Source organism: Lethenteron reissneri, chromosome 10, assembly GCF_015708825.2.
Source record: "Lethenteron reissneri isolate LAM-NWPU_2019-01 chromosome 10, ASM1570882v1, whole genome shotgun sequence".
In the NCBI taxonomy this organism is placed as follows: Eukaryota; Metazoa; Chordata; class Hyperoartia; order Petromyzontiformes; family Petromyzontidae; genus Lethenteron; species Lethenteron reissneri.
In genome coordinates, this window is record NC_083788.1 from 12431450 (window position 1) to 12453210 (window position 21761).

Consider the following 21761-nt stretch of genomic DNA (forward strand, 5'->3'; position numbering starts at 1 on the left):
AATCAGCTTCGACGTCAAAAATCAACAAACTATGAAAAAGGAAGCTAAAGTTACACGGGGGGTGGGGGTAGCTTGGGGGGGAGGGGGCTCTTGTGAAGTTTTGCCCCCCCCCCCACCACCACAAACACTCTGCCATCCCAGAGGGACAATGTGCCACATCATACGGGCACTTGGGACCCGATGCCATCTCAGGGCCAACTAGGGCTGCCACCTGTCAGGGTTTTGACCTGTTTGACCTTCCCGGGTTTGACCTGGTTTGACCTGCCCGGGTTTGGCCCGGACAGCCTGGGGATTGGCCTAACCGTGTTGACCTTCATTGCAAGATACTTGCATTGTTTTGCAAGAAAGAACCGGGCTGCGTTTGGTTTGTGGAAAAGGTGGCAACCGTACAGCTGTACCCCAAAGTCGGCGTGCCACCTCAGAGCCAACCCAGGGATATTGTGTCGCCTCTGGGTCTCGGGAACTAATCTGCCATTCTCAGGTCGCACCCAGGGACAGTGTGCCACCCTCATGTCGCACCCAGGGACACTGTTATTTCAGAGCCAAGCCAAGGATAATGCGTCACCCTCAGGGCCAACCAAAGAACAGTGCCACCTCAGGGCCAAGCCAGGGACACTGTTCCCACGGGGCGCACCTAGGGACAGAGTTCACCCTCATGTCGCACCCAGGGACACTGTTATTTCAGAGCCAAGCCAAGGATAACGCGTCACCCTCAGGGCCAACCCAGGAACAGTGCCACCTCAGGGCCAAGCCAGGGACACTGTTCCCTCGGGGCGCACCGAGGGACAGAGTTTCACCCTCGGGGCGCACCCAGGGACACTGTTATTTCAGAGCCAAGCCAGGGATAATGCGTCACCTCGGGGCTCCCAGGGACAGTGTGTCACCCTCAGGGTCCATCACCCAGGGACAATGTCTCAGCTCAGGGTCCCCCATGAACACTGTGCCACCCTCAGGGCCACTTGCGACAATGCGCCACGCTCAGGACCCACCCAGGGACACTAAAGTCGCCCTCATAGCGCACCGCCCACGGACACCGTGTAAAATTAGAATCCCCCTCTCCCCGCCCGGGACAATGTGCTATGGTGGAGTCCCAGGGGGAGTATGGGGTCCAGATAAAGTGCATCAGGTGGTGTGGCTTTGCCGAAGGCGTAGTGCTACACCTACAGGACAATAACTGAACAGAACGCCCAGGCCAGCGATGCTATCGGCGCTAAATTACCGATGGCACGTGCCGAGCGGGGAGCCGGCTCCCTGCAGCCTTGGAGCCTCCCCGGGTCCCTGCCCTGAACCCCTGGCGCAGATAGGGTCTCACCTCCTCCACGTGTGATCATAATGCACCATGCACTACGACAGAGCACCCTGCAGCCTCACAGACCCACAGAGCACCATGTGCCACCACAGGGCACCCTGCACTACCACAGACCAATAGAGATCACCCTGCACCACCACAAATCCACACCAGAGCACCCTGCAGGGGGAAGCTGCCCCCCCCCCCGTTCTGACCTCCAGCATGCCCCCCTGCCCCACCTCAAGCCCGGCGGCTGCCGTGAGCCATCACCAGGTGCTCGCTTTATCCCGCACGGCGTGCCACTGGCTCGTAATTATTTGCAGTTCCCCGGGGTGACGAGGTGTGGACTCAGAGCCAGGAGATTGCAGCGATTTCACTTGATACCTAGGGGAAAGTCAAGCGCCACACTCCCAATAAATTATCTCCATCTCCATTTGGTCACGCTGTCCCCAGAAGTAGCAGGAGTAATATTAGGACTTTCATAGGCAGGTCAAGAGAGTACATCGAGACCTGAGACCTCAAGTCTCATTTACCGGGGACGACCTCGCAATAATGGAGTGCAGTTGAAACGTCTTCACAATTAAATGCTGACATTCCTTTACCGGTCTATCAACAACGCCAATTATAGACTCAATAAAGCCTCGCCGAGTCTTGAGAAACCTTCAGGAGGCTTCCTGCTCACTCCATTACAGAGAGCGTGGCCTTGTGTGGGAGCGAGCAGGAGGATCCGGAGAAAACCGTGGCGCCTCGCTCAGCACTGCCATCTCCTGGCACACACACACCTCGCAGTACTCCCCCACGGGCTGCAACACCCTTGCAAACCTTGCCACGAGACAGGCGTATCCCAATGACGAAGGCATCCGCGGATTAGGAACCGTCGCTACGTAACAACCATGACAACTCGTGTTATAAGTACGTGAACTCTGCAGGTCGAGACGCCGGTCATCCTTGTGGCGCACTCGGGTGCAGTGTGCGGTGTGGCTCCCATCCCTTCGTTGACCTGTAAATATGACTGTCGACCCTGGACGATTTTTCGCGAGCCACCGTCATATTTTGTGAGAAAAAAAGATACGTGTGTGTATATATGCAACAGTTCCGCAGACTATTTTGGTGGTCATCCAGGCCATGTCTTGAAACCGTTTGACTAACGTTGGCTTAAACATTGGGCCAACGTTCCACGTGCACCGGGAAGTTGGAGTCTGCGGATCCTGTTGCGGATATGATCCTTTTCCCCGCCACGAAACGCCGTGCTGTTGTTTTAACTGGACCGTTGGGGACCGATACTGCTCTGGAAACTTTTAATTGGGCGGTTTCGGCTCGCGAGCCGATGGAGAGTGACCTCTGGCACTGGGTCAGCACGGAGGTCAAGGAGGAGGAGGGAGGGAGGGGTGAAGAAGAAGGTGCGCGCGAGGTCTGGAGTTGTTGTTCGGGATTGGTCCTCGGTGCGGCCGACGAGAGGACGGGATTTGTTGCACGGGGGTGAGAGTGGAGTGCGGGACCGGGGGGGTAGAGGATCGGGGGCAGCCGCTTTGTACACCGCGAGAGCCAGGCCGAGGGCATGGCCTCGCCGTTGCATATTGGTCTGCTAGCCGTCTTCGTCCTACGTGAGCAGACATAGAGAGAGAGAGAGACAACAAAAAACCACGCGCGCACACGCGCACGCACGCACGCACGCACGCGCACGCACTGCGGGCAAAACAGAGCACCGCATCTTTTGCCCGTGACGGAAAAGTGGGGCGACACTCGGGTTCGTCCCCAATCGCGCGAACCGAAATCGAACGCGTCGATCCGCGATATATCAACAACCCCCCCACCCCCCCACCACACACCCCGCACCCTTTGAAAACATTTAAGTGCCCGTGAAATAAATAAGTGTAACAAATCGTGTAAATAAATAATCGGATACTGTACATGAATAAATAACGGAACGAGCTGCTACGTCTATTTTTGCGGTGCTATCAACAGCGATGATACATATTTCCACGCGGGGATATATTGCGAATGGGTGACACGAAACGGAGTGCAGCGAATGAAGTTGTGGTGGCGCAGGTGGTCACAACTCCAGTTGAGGGCCTAAGCTAAATTGTTATATTTGAATATATCATCGATTATTGCTTTTTTTCTCAAATCATCAGATCATGTTCGAAACTCATGAACAGCACTGAATGTCAGTCAACACAATTTTGAACAACAACGAAACGTGGACAGTACTGCGATCGATGTTCCTCACCTGGCGATTTGATGATGGAATTGTCAGATTTTGCTTGGGCGAAAAATGGGGCTTCATATCGTGTACAGGTTGAAAGTGTGGCCAATGGCAGCAACAAGCACACACGCACACGCTACAAAAACTGGCGCACACACACACACACACGCTGGGAGCAGAGCCACGCATAGACACACCAACAATCGCCAGCCGCCACTAAGTGGCTCCGATGTCACCATGGCCCTTGTGCCAGGCTAGGTGCACTTTGAGCCCACGTGAAGTGTTTGAAGGCTCGCTGCTGGCAGGAAATCGTGGTACACACCCATGCGTTAGGGATAAATAGACCAAGATGACTGGCAGATGCAGAGCGCGTGGTTCCCACTAATGTCACCATGCTGTGTTTTACCTTTAACTGTCAGGAAGTCTTTAACAAGCCTACTCCACAGAGGCCGATCTCGAAATCGATGGTACTAGTCAACGGCAAGCGCACACATCTCTCTGGCCCATGTTGCGCCTGTTTAGATCTCTCGATCCAACCGAATAAAAGCCCGGTCAGCTGAAACACCTCCTCCGCCAGCGAGTGTTTCTGGGGAAGGTCTGGACTAGGGAACCCAATGCATCCCGAATGAGCCACCTGTATAAATCACGGTCCTAAACATCGCCAATTTCTCCTTGGCAGGAGATGGGGGGGGGGAATGCAACCCTAGTTGGAAGCAATATTAACATTCTCACTTGCAACTTTCAATAGCTAGTTGAGACCAAGCTATCGTGGATTTGGATGCGGTCCTAGGTCTATGCCCACCCCCATAGAGGAATAATGGCATGCATATATTATGGATGACACTGCTGGTGGTCAGATTGGCGCCACAGCAGGTGCTGGCGTCAGGAACACAGACTCGCCTTCTCTGATCGAGCATTATACAGCCCAGCAGATGTTCTTCCTTGGATCAAATAGTATTTGTGGTTGTGTCCGATGACATAACAGTGTATTGGTAATTACAAGCCCTTGGGCTCCGTAAATATCTAGCAACCTGATCCAGTTTTTTGTTTCGCTGACCGGGCCCCATGTCTTCCAATTATCCCTGCACAAGTGCTCGTGCCATGACCCACTCGGAAGTTGAGGTCACCTAAGAAGACGACTCTGTCCCGAGGTGCCACTTTAGCCCATACCTGGGAATGGAGGCTAGAGAATGCATCCGAATTGTCAGCCTCAGCTGCGTCACTCCACAGATGTTTATCTTTGTGTTGGGGGTGGCGTATTCTGTCAGTGTGGTTGTCTGTTCGTGTGCAACACAAAGGTACACCACACACTGGGACACACTGGCACACACTACACAAATGGACATAATCACCGGGGCTCAAACACACACTGGCACACTGAGATGTTTGCATACACATTGGCACACACGCATACCGACAGATGTTCATACACTAGCACACTATCGTACACACTGGCGCGCACACACTCTTGACATACGCTGGCAATGTCATCATCACGTAGGCACCCATACTTCTCGTTTTTGACGTTGAGTACCGTGCGGAGATTGCTTCACCGGTGAAAATTGCGGATTGTTCGGGGAGGTTTAACGGCATACTTAACGGAAACAAAACCATAACCGTTTAAGCCCTACACTGGCTGAATGACAATAATAATATTCATAAAAAAAAAAAAAACGACGCTTCTAGCCTAGGGACATTCATGTGATGATCTGCAGAACTAGTGACCGTAAAAACACTAACATCCAGTCAACACTTATTCACCTCTAGAGTACGGTAATGGTGATATAAAGTGAACACGACACACGATATAAACGTTATTGGCGGAATTACATGGCTTCAACCACATGGCACAGCTACCCGTCTCTGGCTCCTATTGGTCGGATTTTGTTGTTGTTTGAGGTGAGCAGGAAATCGATGCCATGCCAGGTGATGGTTCACGTCGAAAGGTGACAAGGAGTGACGTGTGCGCGCCTACGCACCGAACGTCCGATGGCGACCGTGAAAAAAAATCATGTTATTCTCGTTAAACTCGACGATACCACGACGGTGGATTTGTCTACGTCCGTCGTGAGAGATGGCGGCGGCAGTGGCTTTGGGAGGCCTTCACCCAGCGGTGGATAGATCATGGCGACTGCTGCTGATAAACTCAATGACATCTCAAGTCAGCTACTTGTTTAAAACAGATTTTTTTTTTTTTAAAACAAAAATCTCGACTTGTGCTGTTGACGCTGCTGTGATTAATGACGTTGCCAGCCGTTCCCCCCAAGTGTATCGATTAACCGCACCACCCGCCCCCCCCCCCCCCCCCGATTCAACAAATATTTGTGATTCAGGTCACAGAGTAGATTCAAGAATATTTTTTTTAATAATGTAGCAGCCTCTAATGGCTGGAGGCGGCGGCCACGTGAACCCATTAGAACTTACACGATTCGGAAATAATAGTTGTTAGACGCGTGCGATTCGATGCGTTGGGGATTACGAGCTCGAATTGCAACCGACAAATCGGCGATGCCACCGGCAACCACCGCCTGCCGCTTCCCCATAAGAACCGAAGCGTGCCGAGCGCAGGCAGGAGGAGATCCGCGCAGTGACAAACGCCAGGCGTTTTCACAACGGGCAAAAACCCTGTGACTAAACTTGGCTCTATGAGAAGCCGCCCCTTCCTCCATCACGCACGGCGCCAATTTTGCATAATTTCAAACGGGACGGAGGATGTGAGCCGGGCGCGCGAGAGAGAGAGAGAAGAAGAAGAAGCGTCGGTGTCGTCTGGAAGGGAGAGGGAGGGAGGCTGATGAAAGGCCCTTCTCCGTCGCTTGCTCGAGCCGTTTTGATCCACGAAGCGAAGGCCTCGTTGTGACGCGAAAGCCTCTCGCCACCGAGCGCGAACCGCCTTGATCACGCCCAACCACGCGCGGATGTCACCAAAATTCCACCGCGTGATCGTCTCCAGGTGCCTCCCCCGCCCGCCCCTCCTCCACGAGTCAAACATATTCACACGTGTGCTATTAAAATAAAAACCGACAATATATATGTAATATTTTTTAAGTTTTGCGCAGTTCTGTGATTGCTGTCGGGAGCATGGAGATCATTCCTCTCCAGACTTGTTGTTGTGCCATCTCGCGGTAAACTCTCTGTGCCATCTCGCGGTAAACTCTCTGTGCCATCTCGCGGTAAACTCTCTGTGCCATCTCGCGGTAAACTCTCTGTGCCATCTCGCGGTAAACTCTCTGTGCCATCTCGCGGTAAACTCTCTGTGCCATCTCGCGGTAAACCATCTGTGCCATCTCGCGTTGAGCTATCCAAGCGACCCGTGCCACCCCTCTCCCCCGCCGTGGCATCCCTCCACCCCGTGGCACGCTGGAGCCAAAACGCAATAATGCCATGCCGTCATCTTGATCTTGTCAGACGTACACAACACAATGCCTCCCCCCCCCCACCACCAACCAGCACCAAGAACGCAAATAAATAAGCAACTCGTGTGGTCACGTTCAAAGAAGGCGTCGGCAGATGAAGACGTTTTGGTTTTTCAAGTTTTCCGGGAGAGTGGTGCACTGCAGCTAATCCCGTTGCCATTCAGTTCAGAATCATAGCAGGAGGCTTCCCCAGCCTCCTCCTCCTCCACCGTCACCACACCATGGCAAGATTCCTGTTTGTTCTGTCACCATCGCGGGCAATGACGAGGGCAGGGAGCAACGATTTCTCGGGGACGTCTTAGAGGCAGGCCTCTCCCCAGACACCATTGCCAGTGTCTGCAACAGCACCCCGCCCCGCTCCTCCCCCGACTCTGTGTGACAGCCAGCGTTGACGGGACAGTGGAGCGTTGCTGCGTCAAAACACGTTTATTTCTATTGTCACCTCGAAGCTCCGCTGTTCACGCGCGGTGTTAGCGGTCGCGTTGGAGAACAGCGGTGGCCGTGCACCGGGGACTTGGCGACGTCTGTCGAGGCCACCGCTGCGCGGAGGGCCGCCGACTCAAGCGAGGACCCCCCACTCCACCCCCCGCGTCGTCAGGTTGAATTCCCCCCTTTCCATTATTGCAGCGTTGCGTTTGTTTCCCTTCAGTTCCATCGTCGCTCCGTCGTGTTCCGTGCGATGAGGACAATGTTTTTTGTTTGTCAATGAGGTTCCCGCCTGAAGTGCACCTTCTCTCTTCCAAGGACGTCGCACCAAACAAAACCCCGCAGCAACACCTCTCCCCACTTGTTGTGCAGTCATCTTTCCGCGCGAGTCCAGAATATTCATTCACACCGGAGGAATCCGATGAGCTATGAAGCTCTTTCCCTTGGCCCCCCCCCCCACCTCCGCCACAGCTGTCCAGCAGAGTCGCTGCGCCCTCACACGAAGGACGAGAATCCCGACATGGTGAAGCCCGGACCCAGACCGGCGAGGCCCTCGGCGGAGGGATACTGCCTCACCGCGTGGTTCGCCCCCTCGGCCTCGCCGCGCTCGCCGCAGCACGCCCGCGCATTGGGCCGCTGCCTCCGCCACGAGCCGTAGTAGGGCGCCTCGGTGGCGTAGTGGTCCACGAAGGAGTGAGCCGCAGGCGCTCCGGGCTCCGGCTCGCCGGCGAAGTCGCAGGACGGCGCGGGTGCCGGTGCGGGTCCCTCCGCCTCGCACTCGCTCTCTCGCTCGCTCAGCTGAGTTAGGGGAGGTGGAGGGTGGGGGGCACACATTGTAGCGGAATTGAAAGTCTGAATATTTATACTGGAGGAATCCGATGAGCTATGAAGTTGTTTTTTTTAAACATGTCCAGTAAGGGCGGGTAAGAACGTTCACAACAACAAGCAGTACAAACCACACGATTGGAGTGCAACGTATAGGAAAATTAAACAAATCACTTAACAAAAATATAGAAATGAAACTCAACTTGATATATAGTTATTGTATCAGGTAAAGCCCACTGAGCTATTAAAATTATTTTTCCAGAAGCGACACGGCCACAAAATGATAGCTCCAACAGAAGTGGCTCCCTTACATCGTGTGGAAATTGCACGTCAGCGAAAGAGAATCTGAACCCAAAGTTAAAAAATTCGGAGGGTGGTGGTGGAGGTGGTGGAGGTTATGGTGCAGGTGGTGGTGGAGGTGTAGGAGATGGTGGTGGAGGTGGTGGTGGTGGTGCAGGTGGTGGTGGAGGTGTAGGAGGTGGTGGTGGAGGTGGTGGTGCAGGTGTTGGTGGAGGTGGTGGTGCAGGTGGTAGTGTAGGTGGTGGTTTTGGTGCAGGTGTTGGTGCAGGTGGTGGTGGAGGTGGTGGTAGAGGTGGTGGTGCAGGTGGAGGTGTAGGAGGTGGTGGTGGAGGTGGTGGTGCAGGTGGTGGTAGAGGTGTTGGTGGAGGTGGTGGTGCAGGTGTTGGTGGTGGTGCAGGTGGTAGTGCAGGTGGTGGGCAGGAGAACCCCCCCCCCCAGACGCAGCCGCCACTCACAGCAGTGCCAGAGCCCGCATCGCCGTCTCACCACGGCTCACGGTGCCGTCACCGCGGCAGAGGCGGTGACATCAACCGAGCGTCAACCATTGACACCGCGCTCCATTCATCACCGCACCCACGCCGAGCCACCTCCCACCCACCCACCCCCCCACCAACCCCCCCCCCCTACCCACCACCACCTCCTCCCCGGCACCGCCGCTCCCCCACCCGACCGCTTTGAGTCGCGAAGAGAAGTCGACGTCGTTCTCAGCCAACTCGAAAGACGGCGGCGCTGTTTGGACATCAAAGCCGAGACACCCCCCCACCCCCCCACCGTCCCCCCCTACCCCCCCCACCTTCCCCAACAGCTCCCACGCTAATTAGGATCGCTCGGAAAACTATTAGCAAGGTAACGAGAAAATCGGCGAGCGAACGGAGTCAGCGGGCTTCAAAGCGATGTCCCGCGGCTGCCGCTGGCGTTGAAAAGGGGGGTGCGGTTGGGGGAGGAGAGGGGGGAGGAGAGGGGGGGGGGCGTCACAACAGTTTAGACGCACGTAGAATTTAAACAAAAAATCGCCCCCCCCCCTTAGCATCCAGGGCCTTGCGAAGATACGTTTCGTGACGGCGGCCCCTTGTGGCGCGCGCGCCCACGCCGCAGTGCGGGCTCACCCCGACGGAGGATGCTGTGAGAGCAGCGTCAGCTCGCTCTAGTTGTGGCGATACACCGCGTTTAACGCATTTTAGTGCGGTCACCCCTCCCCCCTCCCACTGGGGGCTCCCCCCTCCGCCCCCACCCCTCCTCCTCTCCCACCGGGGGCTCCCCCCTCCGCCCCCACCCCTCCCCTCTTCCACCGGGGCCTCCCCCCTCGGCCGCTCCGTCACGACATCGTTCATGGTGCATCGCGGCCCTTGACATTCCGAGTTCAATTAACACCGAATTCGAAGAAAGCGGCTCTCCCTTGCTATTGTCGCTTGCCGGCCCCTGGTCCGGCCGAACGTTTTCCTCACGCCCTGCCACCCCCCACCCCCCGGCTCACACAAAATCGCCCTGAGCCATCGAGTTCACTCAGTGGGTGGAGGGAGCGGCCTCGATAAATCAATTAGCGCGTGTGCAGCCACACACACAGACAGAGAGAGATGTGAATGAGCGCACGGTTGAGCGGGCGACCGAGCGAGCGCGTGCGAGACGATAAACAACACATTTTTAATAAATTATTTTTTTCTATCAACGTGACTTTAACGAAAGACCCAAAGAGTAGCAACAATTAGATGTTTGAGTGGTGTTCCTAGGTGGGTGCTGGCTGGGGTTCCTGGCATTGCTGAGCAAGCAAAGGCACCCCCAGCCCACCCCCTCCCCATACCCCCCCCCCCCACGGGTCTGAGCAGTGCCGGAGTAAGCTAGTGTGGGGCCTGTAGTTTATGTTACAAAGGGGCCCTAAATAAGTAAATAAACACATAAATATTAAAACACGAATTTTTACTTGCACAGTAAAGTCATTGTATTTTTTCATTTGCTATACAGCCAGATAATGCGACAAATCGCTAACCTTAAACACCCGGTCGTTCGTAAAAGTTGAAGGCGGTATAGTACTATAGTAATAGAGCAAGTGCAGAATCACCGAACCGGAATTGATAGCTTGAAAGCATTTAGCGCGGGGCCCTTGAAAGTGCTTGGCCCGTAGCTACTACAATATTTAGTAGTAGCTACTACAATATGTAGTAGCTACTACTACATATGTAGTAGCTACTACAGTATGTAGCTACTTTTGCAACGAGGATAATCCGGCACTGGGTCTGAGACACCGCAGGGCCACGCTGGCACAACAATCGTCTGAAGTTGGCGGTGGTCGTGGTTGGTGGTCGTGGGTGAATTTGAGGTCGGGTCGGTGTTGCACCACCACGCCGGCGAGGGAGGCCACGTGGGGAGCTCCGGGCGGGCGCACGTTGGCACGAGAACAAAGACAAAGATCCCCCGGCACGGCCTTTAACAGACTGCTGTTGGGGCAAGTGCTGTCAGCGAGCGCCTACGAAGGTCGGCACTGGCACACGACGGGGGTGGGTAGCCGGCACCACGCCCGGCAGCCTTTGTCTCCCCGGTGGCGATGTTTTTACACACCACACCAGGTACTCGTTTTTAACTCTGAGCTGAAGTAGAAGAGGCCCACGGCCGGTGCAATTATTCGCCGCTTGTTATTGCTCGTACACACACTGGGACCGCACGCGCACACATCCGCACACGTCCGTGCACACAAATCGACACTCACGCGGACATTCCTGCACGGACCCGCACGCTCACGCTCACGCACACGCCTTATGCTAACACAGGTGCGCTTAGGGTACAGCTGATTCTTATTATTACCTTTTTTTGTGCTACAAATTACACAATTTTTGGAAGCCGCTTTAATGAGAGGAGGTGTTCTGAAGAAAAACGAATAAAAAAATAAATTGCGTTGCTCTTATTAAATGTCCCCGCGCGTGTCACGGTCTGCCTGTGCGCGCGCTGCGCAATCTGTCGCCCGCCCATAATCGCCAATCCGCACCTCGACATCCGCGCGTGCAAATTGTCCTCCTGCACAGAAAAAAGAAAAGCCACGGCACTAACTGTGCGAGGCGAGCGCTCCCAGCTCGCACCCGTTTGCCAGGATTATCGCGTAAGCCATCACCTGAGCCGTTTTCCTGTCCAGCGGGCGGGGGGAGGGGAGGCCAAACAAAGACAAAGATCCCCCGTACGGGCTATCAACAGAACTGACTGTTGGGGCAAGTGCCGTTAGCGAGCGCCTACGAAGGCCGGCACTGCACACGAGGGGGTGGGTGGCCAGAACAACGCCCGGCCGCCTTTGTCTCCCACGGAAGGGTTTTTTTTTTTTTACATCGCATCCAGGTCCTCAATTGAGGCTGAGTCGTCTGTGAAAAACAGTAGCGCCTTCCTTAGTGATGATAGCTTTGCTCGCTACAAGAACAAGGCAAACGCCGAGTGAACTAAACTACGATTATTATCTCAAGCTAGCTCTATGGAAACAGGGCAACTTGTTTACAGGGGCAAAAGAGTCAGGCAAGTCGGTGATCGGCGTAGAGACCAAAATGTAAGGTCTGGAGTCAGCATGTAAACAGCAGAAGGGGGTCGACAGCACGGGTGGCTGGGGGGAAGAAACTCCGTATTATTGGTGGCAGCAGTGCAGAATGAGTGACATTTTTTTTTAAAAAGCACAAAACCCAACGTGAAATTCGTCAAATAACACTGCGGCCTTAAAAGGAAAAAACAATATAATAGGTGAGACATTTCGTGCAATTGCCCTTCTTCAAACACACACGAAAAAGGGCCATTGCTCGGAACGTCGCCTGCTATATATTGTTTTCCCTTTGAAGGCCACACACAGTGCTATTGATGGATGTATTGAGTTGTTGTTGTTGCTAATTGTGATTTTGCACCACTGCCAACGCAGCAGCAGTCGCAGCAGCAGCAGAAGCACCACCGAAAAAAAAATATGAAATGTGTCCCCAAAAAAAAAAAAGATCATCAAAGTTTGGCGGCTGCTCCCAGCTCACAGTGCCAACGAGACACCGCACACCACCAACTCAGCTGTCTCAGTCACGGCACAACCCCGGGGATGGGACCCGTCTGGCGTCACAGCGACGCGTCTGTGTGTGTGCAGCGCAGACATCGCACACAGGCCGACAGGGGCCCCGGCTAGCAGCGGAGACAGCGGCAGCCGCCGCGTCTCCCCTCCCACGTGGCGCTCGCTCCGTTTCGCGCGGCGAGCGAACGAGCGTGGGGAACAGCAGATGGCGATGGTGGCCCGGGTGGCTGATTCCGCGCCAAAGACGTCGATTTTCCCTTCCCGCCTCCACCGCCACCCGCAGGCTCATTAAAAAAACAACACATCTCTGGGTCTCTATGTGAGTCTATGACTGTCTGCGAGTCCGTGGTTCCCTGGGCGAGTCTACGGCCCTCCATGCGAGTCCACAGTGACTTGCTCTAGAGGGCGGTTCAATCACATACGGTCACATACGGTGACTTGGAACCCCCTAATTAGAACCCAGGATCCGGGCTCTGGCGATCTTGGTGCTCCGAGCCCCTTGGGCTGTTTGGCGGGGTGCTCGAGCGGGGTGCGTGCGCCACACGCAGGCGCTGCCGAGCGGACCTCACCGGCGACTCGGGGATGTCGGACAGCTTGTGCTTGAGGCTGGGGCTCGACAGGAGGGAGTCGCTCTTGCCAAACTCCGCGTACTGCGCGGGCGCCTCGTCCTCCGCCACGCCCAGCGACGTGGGGCTGCGGTCCGACGGGGACCTGGGTGGGTGGTGGGGGGTAGGGGGGGTGCAGCCGGCACTTAGCAGACTCACCCTGTGCACTCACTCACCCACACGGCACGCTCACCCAGTGTACTCACCCAGCGCACTCACTCACTCACCCACCCACACGGCACGCTCACCCAGCGCACTCACCCAGCGCACTCATTCAACCCACACGGCTCGCTCACTCAGTCCACCCACCCACCCACTTACCCAGTGTGTGAGTGTGCGGGTGAGTGTACTGGTGTGTGTACCGGTGAGTGTGTGAGTGTGCGGGTGAGTGTACCAGTGAGTGTACGGGTGAGTGGTTGAGTGTACGGGTGAGTGTACAGGTGAGTGGTTGAGTGTACGGGTGAGTCTACAGGTGAGTGTACAGGTGAGTGTGTGAGTGTGCGGGTGAGTGTACCAGTGAGTGTACGGGTGAGTGGTTGAGTGTACGGGTGTGTGTACGGGTGAGTGTTTGAGTGTACAGGTGAGTGTACGGGCGAGTGTGTGAGTGTTCGTCTGGTCGGGTCACCTGGAGGGTGCTCCGTTGGGGTGGCAGAACGTGTTCTTGACGGGCAGGCGCCGCTCGCTGAGCTCCAGGCTGGCAGCGAAGCGCTCGTCCAGACTCACCATCTCCTGGTTCCCCAACGTGCCGCCCTTCACCACCGCTCCTGGGGTCACGGGGTCACGAGGGGCAGGGGGATAGTGATGACGACGATGGTGATGGCGGCGATGTGGATGATGACGATGATGTTCACGATGATGATGTTCGCTATGATGATGATGTTCACGATGATGATGTTCACGATGATGATGTTCAAGATGATGATGTTCACGATGATGTGGATGATGTTCACGATGAAGTGAATGATGTTAACGATAATGATGTTCACAATGATGATGATGTTCACGATGATGATGATGTTCACGATCATGATAAAAACGATGATGATGATGTTCACGATGATGATGTTAACGATGGTGTGGATGATGTTAACGATGGTGGGGATGATGTTAACGACGATGATGTTAACGATGATGATGATGAAGTTGACGATTATGTTAATGGTCATGTGGATGGGTTTAAGAAGATGTTAACGATGTGGATAATGTTGGACGACGATGTCGACGACGATTACGACGATGATGATGATGATGATGTCGACGATGATGTTAACGGTGACGTGGATGATGTTAAAGGTGATGATGATGATGTTAACGGTGACGATGATGATGTTAACGGTGATGATGATGATGTTGGCGGCGATGCGGGGCTGGCGTGCGTCACCGGAATGCGCCCTGCGCTTGTGCCGCTGGCGCTGGCCGCGCACGACGAGGACAAAGACGAGGAGGAGGATGAGGAGGAGGCCGCTGAGCGCCACCACCACCAGGAACCACCACTCGTCGTAGAACGCCGCCTCCAGGTGCGCTGGGGGTGGCGGGGGGGGGGGTGGCAGGGGGGGGGGGGTGGCAGAGGGTGGCAGAGGGTGGCAGGGGGGGTGGCAGGGGGGGTGGCAGCGGGGGTGGCAGGGGGGGGGGGTACAGCAGATGGTCTCTCGTCACCCAGTGTGGTGTTAAGCACGGGTGAGGCTGTGGATTCGTGATCGGTGACGGTGAAGCGATCGGTGATTCTTGACGGGTGACGTTGATGATGATTGCGATAATGACGGCGATCATGACGTCAGTGCTAGTGGTGGTGGTAGTAGTGCCGCTGGTGGTGGTACTGCTGGTGGTGGTGCTGGTGGTGGTGCTGGTGGTGGTGCTGGTGGTGGTGGTGGTGCTGGTGATGCTGGTGGTGGTGCTGGTGGTGGTGCTGCTGGTGGTGGTGCTCGTGATGGTGGGGCTGGTGGTGCTGTTGCTGGTGCTGGTGGTGGTGCTGGTGGTGGTGGTGCTGGTGGTGCTGGTGCTGGGGGTGCTGGTGGTGGAGCTGCTGGTGGTGGTGGTGCTGGTGCTGGTGCTGCTGCTGCTGGTAGTGCTGCTGGTGGGAGGCTGTGCTCACTGGTGAGGGGCTGCGAGGGGGGCCCCGGTGTCCCCGAGCCGTAGCGGTTCACGGCCGACATGCGGAAGGTGTACGTGAGGCCCCGGCGGAGCAGGCCGGGGCGCAGCGAGTGCGACGTCGCCTCGCGAGGGATGTCCTTGGCCAGGAGGTCCCACAGGCCGTCGTCTGAGGCACGCACAAGGGGGGGGGGGGGGGCCCAGGGTGACATCGGAGAGTGGTGGCGTGGATTGGGGAGCGCTGCTTCTCGGCCGGATTCCGTACGGGACACGGTGAACTCGCTTGTTGCGCAGGGCGGGTGCTTCGTAACCTTTGCTGCAGCCTTGCACAACACCCCCTTGGGTTCTCGGTCGTTAAAAACTATGTCATGATGTTGGTAAATGCACAGGGGGTTGATGAAACGAAGTAAGTTGTGACTTACGTGCCCGTTCCTTAATTTGTGTTGTCGACGATTTACCTTCGACAAAAAAAACCTGCCCATGCCTCGTACCCCCCAGAAAGGGCGTCTCACAACCCCAGTGAGTGCGTGCCACCGCAGGTTAAGAAGAAGAAGAACCACTGCTGGTACAGAGAGAGAGAAAGAGGGTGGCAACACGTCGTAGGCTTTCGCGAGCGATGGATCATCACGTGTTTTTTTGGGGGGTTGGATCGCGTGGGAGAGAGGCAGTCGGTCACTGGGAGGGCGAAGAGGGAAAGCCTCTGGGGGCCTGGCCTTAAACTGGGGCAACGGAGTCAACAGCACGGCTGTTATTATTCAAATAATCGTCATCATTATTGGTTATTACTACTTCTACTTCGCTTGATAAGAGGTATTTTGGGTTAGGTCGTGTACATTTATGAGATCTAACACAAAAAAACCCTCTATTATGGATACTATTGGTCACGAAAGCCTACTCCGTGTTAAACCGACGACTTCGCTTGTTGATCCATGAATGATTTGCCGTGTCTCATGGCAGTTTTTTTCAGGAGGGTCCTGCCAAAGTTTTTTTGTTTGCGGTAGGTTGGGGTTGGTAGATTCCAAACGAGTAATAAGTATAACCCGTAAAAACAAAGTTTTTCACTATAAATCCTTTATATGCGTGGCGGCTAGAGTCCTCTCGTCCTCTGGATTGAGATGGCTGCCACCTATGGGTCAGATGATTGTCTGCCAGTATTAAGCAATTGGTAATTAAAAATTTAATTTGTTTTCCCTAAACAGTGTAAAATTTTGGAAAAAAATTTTCACGAACATTAATTGTCTCGCACAACGAGTCTGTGTGGAAATGTCAGCTCGATTGGATAACGGGAAGTGGGTTAAAAAACGACCGAAAGATTTGCACGGTCGTAAGCAAGCAAGCAAGCACGCAAGCACGCAAGCAAGCAAGCTAGCGAACTTAATATAAAGGATTTTAAAAAAAAGATGTGGACTGTCGCGCCTGTGGCACATGATGGCCGACTCTTGCGAATGACGCCACGGGGGTCTTTAACGTCTCCACTGCCAAGGCGAAGCAAGACGGCGCACGCTGCCGTGGAATTGCCACGGTCACTGCGCCGGCAGTAATAACTCGGGGCCCGCCGCCCGATTCGAACCGTGGAGCTCTGTGACAAGCGGCGAATCTAGCGCTGCCGCTGGGCCGTGTTGGTTGTGGCGGGGGGCGGGGGGCGGGGGGGGGGGCAAGGGAGCTCCAGGCTGTGGGGGCAGCAGAGAAGAAAGAGTGACCCCCCACCGAGCAGAGTTGCTCGGGCGATTCAACAGAAGGCCACGGTTACTGGAGCGGAGAGAGCGCACGGAGGGGAGTAGAATAGGGAGCCATCCCTCGACCGCACACGGGCATCGATCAGCCTCCCATTGTACCTGCACCAGATGGATATATTCCTCCAGTACAGCCATGGAAATTTGTATCGAACTACACGGTCAAGCCGTATGTTAACAAGTGCACGAGCCGAAGGACATGCCTGTCGCACCCCAACGTGAACAGGGAATTGTTCCGACTCCCAGCCACGCAGCTCGCAACCGGGCCTGCCCATCATCGTGAAGGTCCTAATTGATCACGAGCAGGAGGCAAGGGACCCCCCCCACCCCTAAAGCACGAAGAACAACAACGCAAAGCCCCGGCCTCTTGATGATATCGAAGGCCTTGACCAGGGCCAATGAAGCTGAGATGTCGGTCCCTGTTGAAATTCCAGATTCACCTCCGCCGTGGCGGACGGACGGAGATTATTGCCACGACAGACGTGGAGGACCGCCCTGGCCACGAACCACATTGGGGCCTCCGCAAGCCTCTCCTGCTCCTCCTCCTGCTACTCCTGCTGCTCCGTACGTACCCGAGGGTCGGGCCTCCACCAGGTAGCCGGTGACGGGGGCCAGGCCCGGGTCGCCGTGACTCCACTGCAGGTGGACCTCGTGGCCGTACTGGTACACCACGGGGGAGCCGGGGGGCCCTGGGGCGCCTGCAAAGACAAAGACCGCCACCCCGCGGTGTAGCCTTTGATAGACTGTCGGGGCAAGTGCTGCTGATAGCGAGTAGCAGCACCTCTCTGTGAAGGTCGGCACGGCATGTGAGTAGAGGTGAGTGAGTGTAATTACACTTGCGTACACGCCAGTACACGTGTGTGAGTGTGAGTACGCGTGTGTGAGTACACGTGTGTGTGACAGTGAGTACACGAGTGTGTGTGTGTGTGAGTACACGTGTGTGTGTGTGTGACAGTGAGTACACGTGTGTGAGTGTGAGTACACGTGTGTGTGAGTACACGTGAGTGTGTGAGTGTGTGTGTGAGTACACGTGTGTGTGAGTGTGTGTGAGTACACGTGTCAGTACACGAGTGCGTGTGTGTGTGTGTGACAGTGAGTACATGTGTGTGAGTGTGAGTACACGTGTGTATGTGACAGTGAGTGTGAGTCTGAGTACACGTGTGTGTGAGTACACGTGAGTGTGAGTACACGTGTGTGTGTGACAGTGAGTACACGTGTGTGTGTGTGACAGTGAGTGTGTGTACACGAGTGTGTGTGTGAGTGTGAGTACAAGTGTGTGTGAGTGTGTGTGTGTGTGAGTGTGTGAGTGTGTGTGTAAGTGTGAGTGTGCGTGTACACCCACCGTGTGCCGGCGCCGTGCTCACGTTGGCCTCGAGCTCGGGCCCGAACGCGAAGGTCCGCGCGCGCACACGGAATTGGAAGGGCAGCGCGGGGGCCAGGTCCTTGACGCGGAGCCAGCGCGGAGCGTCGGCCCTCACCTCCACACTCACGATCTTACTCACCCCTGCACGGCGCCGCAACCCGCACACGCGCTCACCACCGCACGCTCACCACCGCCGGACCACCGCACGCTCACCGCGAACGCTCACCCGCGCGATCGGTTCAACCACGACCACCACGGCACACTCACCACATTCCTCACCTGTGAACATCACCACCACCACCACACTCACCACATTCCTCACCCGTACACACCACCACCACACTCACCACATTCCTCACCCGTACACACCATCACCACCACACCACCACCACCACGCTCACCACACCACTACCACCACCACCACCACCACACTCACCACACCACCACCGCCACCTTGCCTTTCGCAAGGAGCTGTCCAGCTCAACCTCGAGGGGGTTCAGGGTGCGGGGGGGGGGGCGTGTGGATGGGGCCACGGAGGGGGAAGGGGAGTTGGGGGGGAGGGGGATTGGGGGGCGGAGGGGGATTGGGGGGGAAGGGGGTTGGGGGGGAGGGGGGTTGGGAGGGAGGGGGGTTGGGGGGGAGGGGGGTTGGGGGGGAGTGGGGTTGGGGGGGAGGGGGGTTGGGAGGGAGGGGGGTTGGGGGGGAGGGGGGTTGGGGGGGAGTGGGGTTGGGGGGGAGGGGGGTTGGGAGGGAGGGGGGTTGGGGGGGAGGGGGGTTGGGGGGGAGTGGGGTTGGGGGGGAGGGGGGTTGGGGGGGAGGGGGGTTGGGGGGGGAGTGGGGTTGGGGGGAGGGGGGTTAAGGGGGGAGGGGGGTTGGGGGGGAGGGGGGTTGGGGGGGAGGGGGGTTGGGGGGAGTGGGGTTGGGGGGAGTGGGGTGGGGGGGAGGGGGGTTGGGGGGGAGTGGGGTTGGGGGGAGGGGGGTTGGGGGGGAGTGGGGTTGGGGGAGGGGGGTTGGGGGGAGTGGGGTTGGGGGGGAGGGGGGTTGGGGGGGAGTGGGGTTGGGGGGAGGGGGGTTGGGGGGGAGGGGGGGGGGCTACCCACCGTGCACGGGCAGCGAGGGTTTGTAGACGAGGCGGTAACCGGACAGGACCCCGTTGGGCTGCGCGGGAGGCCCCCAGGTCACGTTCAGCGACGTTGAGGTCACGTCCCAGAACCTGAGGAACGAGGGCGCGGAGGGGGCTGTGCGTGCGTGAGTGCGTGTGTGTGTATGTGTGCGTGTGTGCGTGTGTGTGAGTGCGTGTGTGTGTGAGTGCGTGTGTAAGTGTGTGCGTGCATGTGTGTGAGTGCGTGAGTGTGTGAGTGTGTGTGTGTGAGTGCGTGTGTGCGTGTGTGTATTATTGTGTGTGTGTGTGTGAGTGCGTGTGTGTGAGTGCGTGTGTGCGTGTGAGTGTATGCGTGTGTGCGCGCACGACACAGGAGTGTGAGTAGGGAGCGGTGGCGCAGGGGTTAGCGCGCTGCACAGCGCTACTCTGCGCACCCACGGAGCCGTCTCCTGTCCACGTGCTACAACAACAGCAACAACAACAACAACACCACCACCACCGTCATCGGCACAGCATGACGATCGCCATCTGATCTGCCAACCGGTGCTGGCGGGGAGGAGGGGAGTTGGGGGGGGGGTTGAGGGGGAGGAGGGGAGTTCTAGGGGGCTTGGGGGGGGGGAGTGGGGGGAGGAGGGGAGTGGGGGGGATGGGGGGGGCAGGAGGGGAGTTGAGGGGGGAGGAGGGGATTGGGGGGGGGATTGGGGGAGGATGGGAGTGGGGGGGGGATTTGGGGGGGAGGATGGGAGTGGGGGGGGGATTGGGGGGGGGGGCATTATCTCGTGTTCTGCACCCCGCCCGCTCGCTCATTAAAGAGACATTGCTGCTGAGTGCCGCAAGCTCCACGCAGCGCGACCCGGGCACGGCGCGCAGGACGTGGAGGCAATGCCAAGGAGGCGGGCACGCGCACGCACGCGCGTGAGAACACACACACGCGCACGCAACTCTCAGCCGCTGACAACACTCGAATCGGCGCCCTTGGCGCGTGAATGTTCAATGTTGGCAACCCTCCTTCCCTCCAGCACACCGAGACAAGGACCCTCCGTGGAGCGCGTAGCACCTACGAAGGCCGGCATTGCAACACCACGCCCGGCCGCCTTTGTCTCCCCAATACTGATTGCGCCAGGTTGTGTGTGGGGTGCAGGATATGTGCCTGTGTGCTGCAAGGTGCGAGTGGCTGGGCGAGTCTGGCTCAGCTCACAGCTCACGCTGAGCACGGAGCACGGCCCCTGGCGTCGCTCGCAGGGAAATACAAAATACAAAACGCCCCCCCCGCCCCCCCCCAACTCGCTGTCGGTGAGCATTAAGGGAGAGTGGGTGGGGGGCTCTCCCGTGGCACGGTAACTCAGCTACCCCCCTACCCCTCTACCCCTCCCATCGTCTCACCCACACAGAGCTGCGCCTTGTGCACGGCGTGCGCGTGGCAGTCGAAAGGAACCAGGGACCCTGAGTCTCCAGGTGCAGCGTCATTAAGTCACCAGGAACCAGTCACTGGGTCACCAGGGACCAGTCACTGGGTCACTAGGGACCAGGAACCAGTCACTGGGTCACCAGGGACCAGGAACCAGTCACTGGGTCACCAGGGACCAGGAACCAGTCACTGGGTCACCAGGAACCTTGAGTGAGTGAGGACCGCAGGAGCGAGGGGGGACACTGCCCCCGTCCGTCCGTCCGTGCCCCCTCCGTCCTCGCTCGCCACTCGCCGTGTGTGGGAGCACGACCCGGGGGGAGGGCGGCGGGGGGGGGGGTGAAGCGGCCGATCGCCGCCCCCGCCCCCAGCGGTGCTGCCCGCGGGCCACTTCAACATTTCACGAAGCGCCGCGGGGCCGAGCGCGGCCTACCGCTTAGTGGGGCCGGTGATTCGCGATTCGCGATTCCATTCGGCATGACGGCACGGGCCCCACGGGGGACGGGACCCTCTCCGTGGGCACGGGGGAGGGGGGGGGGCAAGCACGGAGCGGTCGACGCAAGGGGGTGAGGCGAGGAGAGAACGTGCTGTGCTGAGCTTTTTACGTGGACAGCCGCTCCACTGCTGGATGATGAGGGCGTTTTTTTCAAATCTGCCAATGTCAACTCCGCTCCTCACTCTCGTTGAGAGAGAGAGAGACAGAGGATGACTCAGAGGCGCCAGGAGGAGGAACCGCAGATGAGCGGTGAGGCAGCAGCGGCAGCAGCAGCAGCCACGCGGTGAGCGGCCTGCACGACCAACAATTGCCCAAGCTTCGCGGTCCTACAAATATGTCAACGTGTTATCAGCACAACTAATAAGTGCTCACGTTTTGGTGTAAACCGGAACACCTGGAGAAAACCCACGCGTGCGAGGGGGAAACGCTCTATCCCATACAGCCAGAACAGGTGGAAGTCCACATTGTATTTTTTTTATTTTGCCGTACTTCCTTC

At 57.1% G+C, this 21761-nt stretch overlaps 1 protein-coding gene across 1 annotated transcript in view; it reads right to left on the reverse strand.

Moving 5' to 3' along the window:
• Window positions 1-7318: 7318 nt before the first annotated feature.
• The window catches only part of LOC133340739 (protein sidekick-2-like), a 166214-nt gene continuing 151771 nt past the window's right edge, over window positions 7319-21761 (reverse strand). Inside the window, exons 37-44 of the mRNA XM_061549129.1 lie at window positions 19363-19500; window positions 18242-18403; window positions 17472-17597; window positions 15171-15335; window positions 14460-14600; window positions 13704-13842; window positions 13043-13184; window positions 7319-8131 (exon numbers count right to left, since the gene is read on the reverse strand). Coding sequence (XP_061405113.1) covers window positions 7829-8131; window positions 13043-13184; window positions 13704-13842; window positions 14460-14600; window positions 15171-15335; window positions 17472-17597; window positions 18242-18403; window positions 19363-19500 — 1316 coding nt within the window. The 3' untranslated portion in view covers window positions 7319-7828. The remainder of the gene's footprint in view (window positions 8132-13042; window positions 13185-13703; window positions 13843-14459; window positions 14601-15170; window positions 15336-17471; window positions 17598-18241; window positions 18404-19362; window positions 19501-21761) is intronic.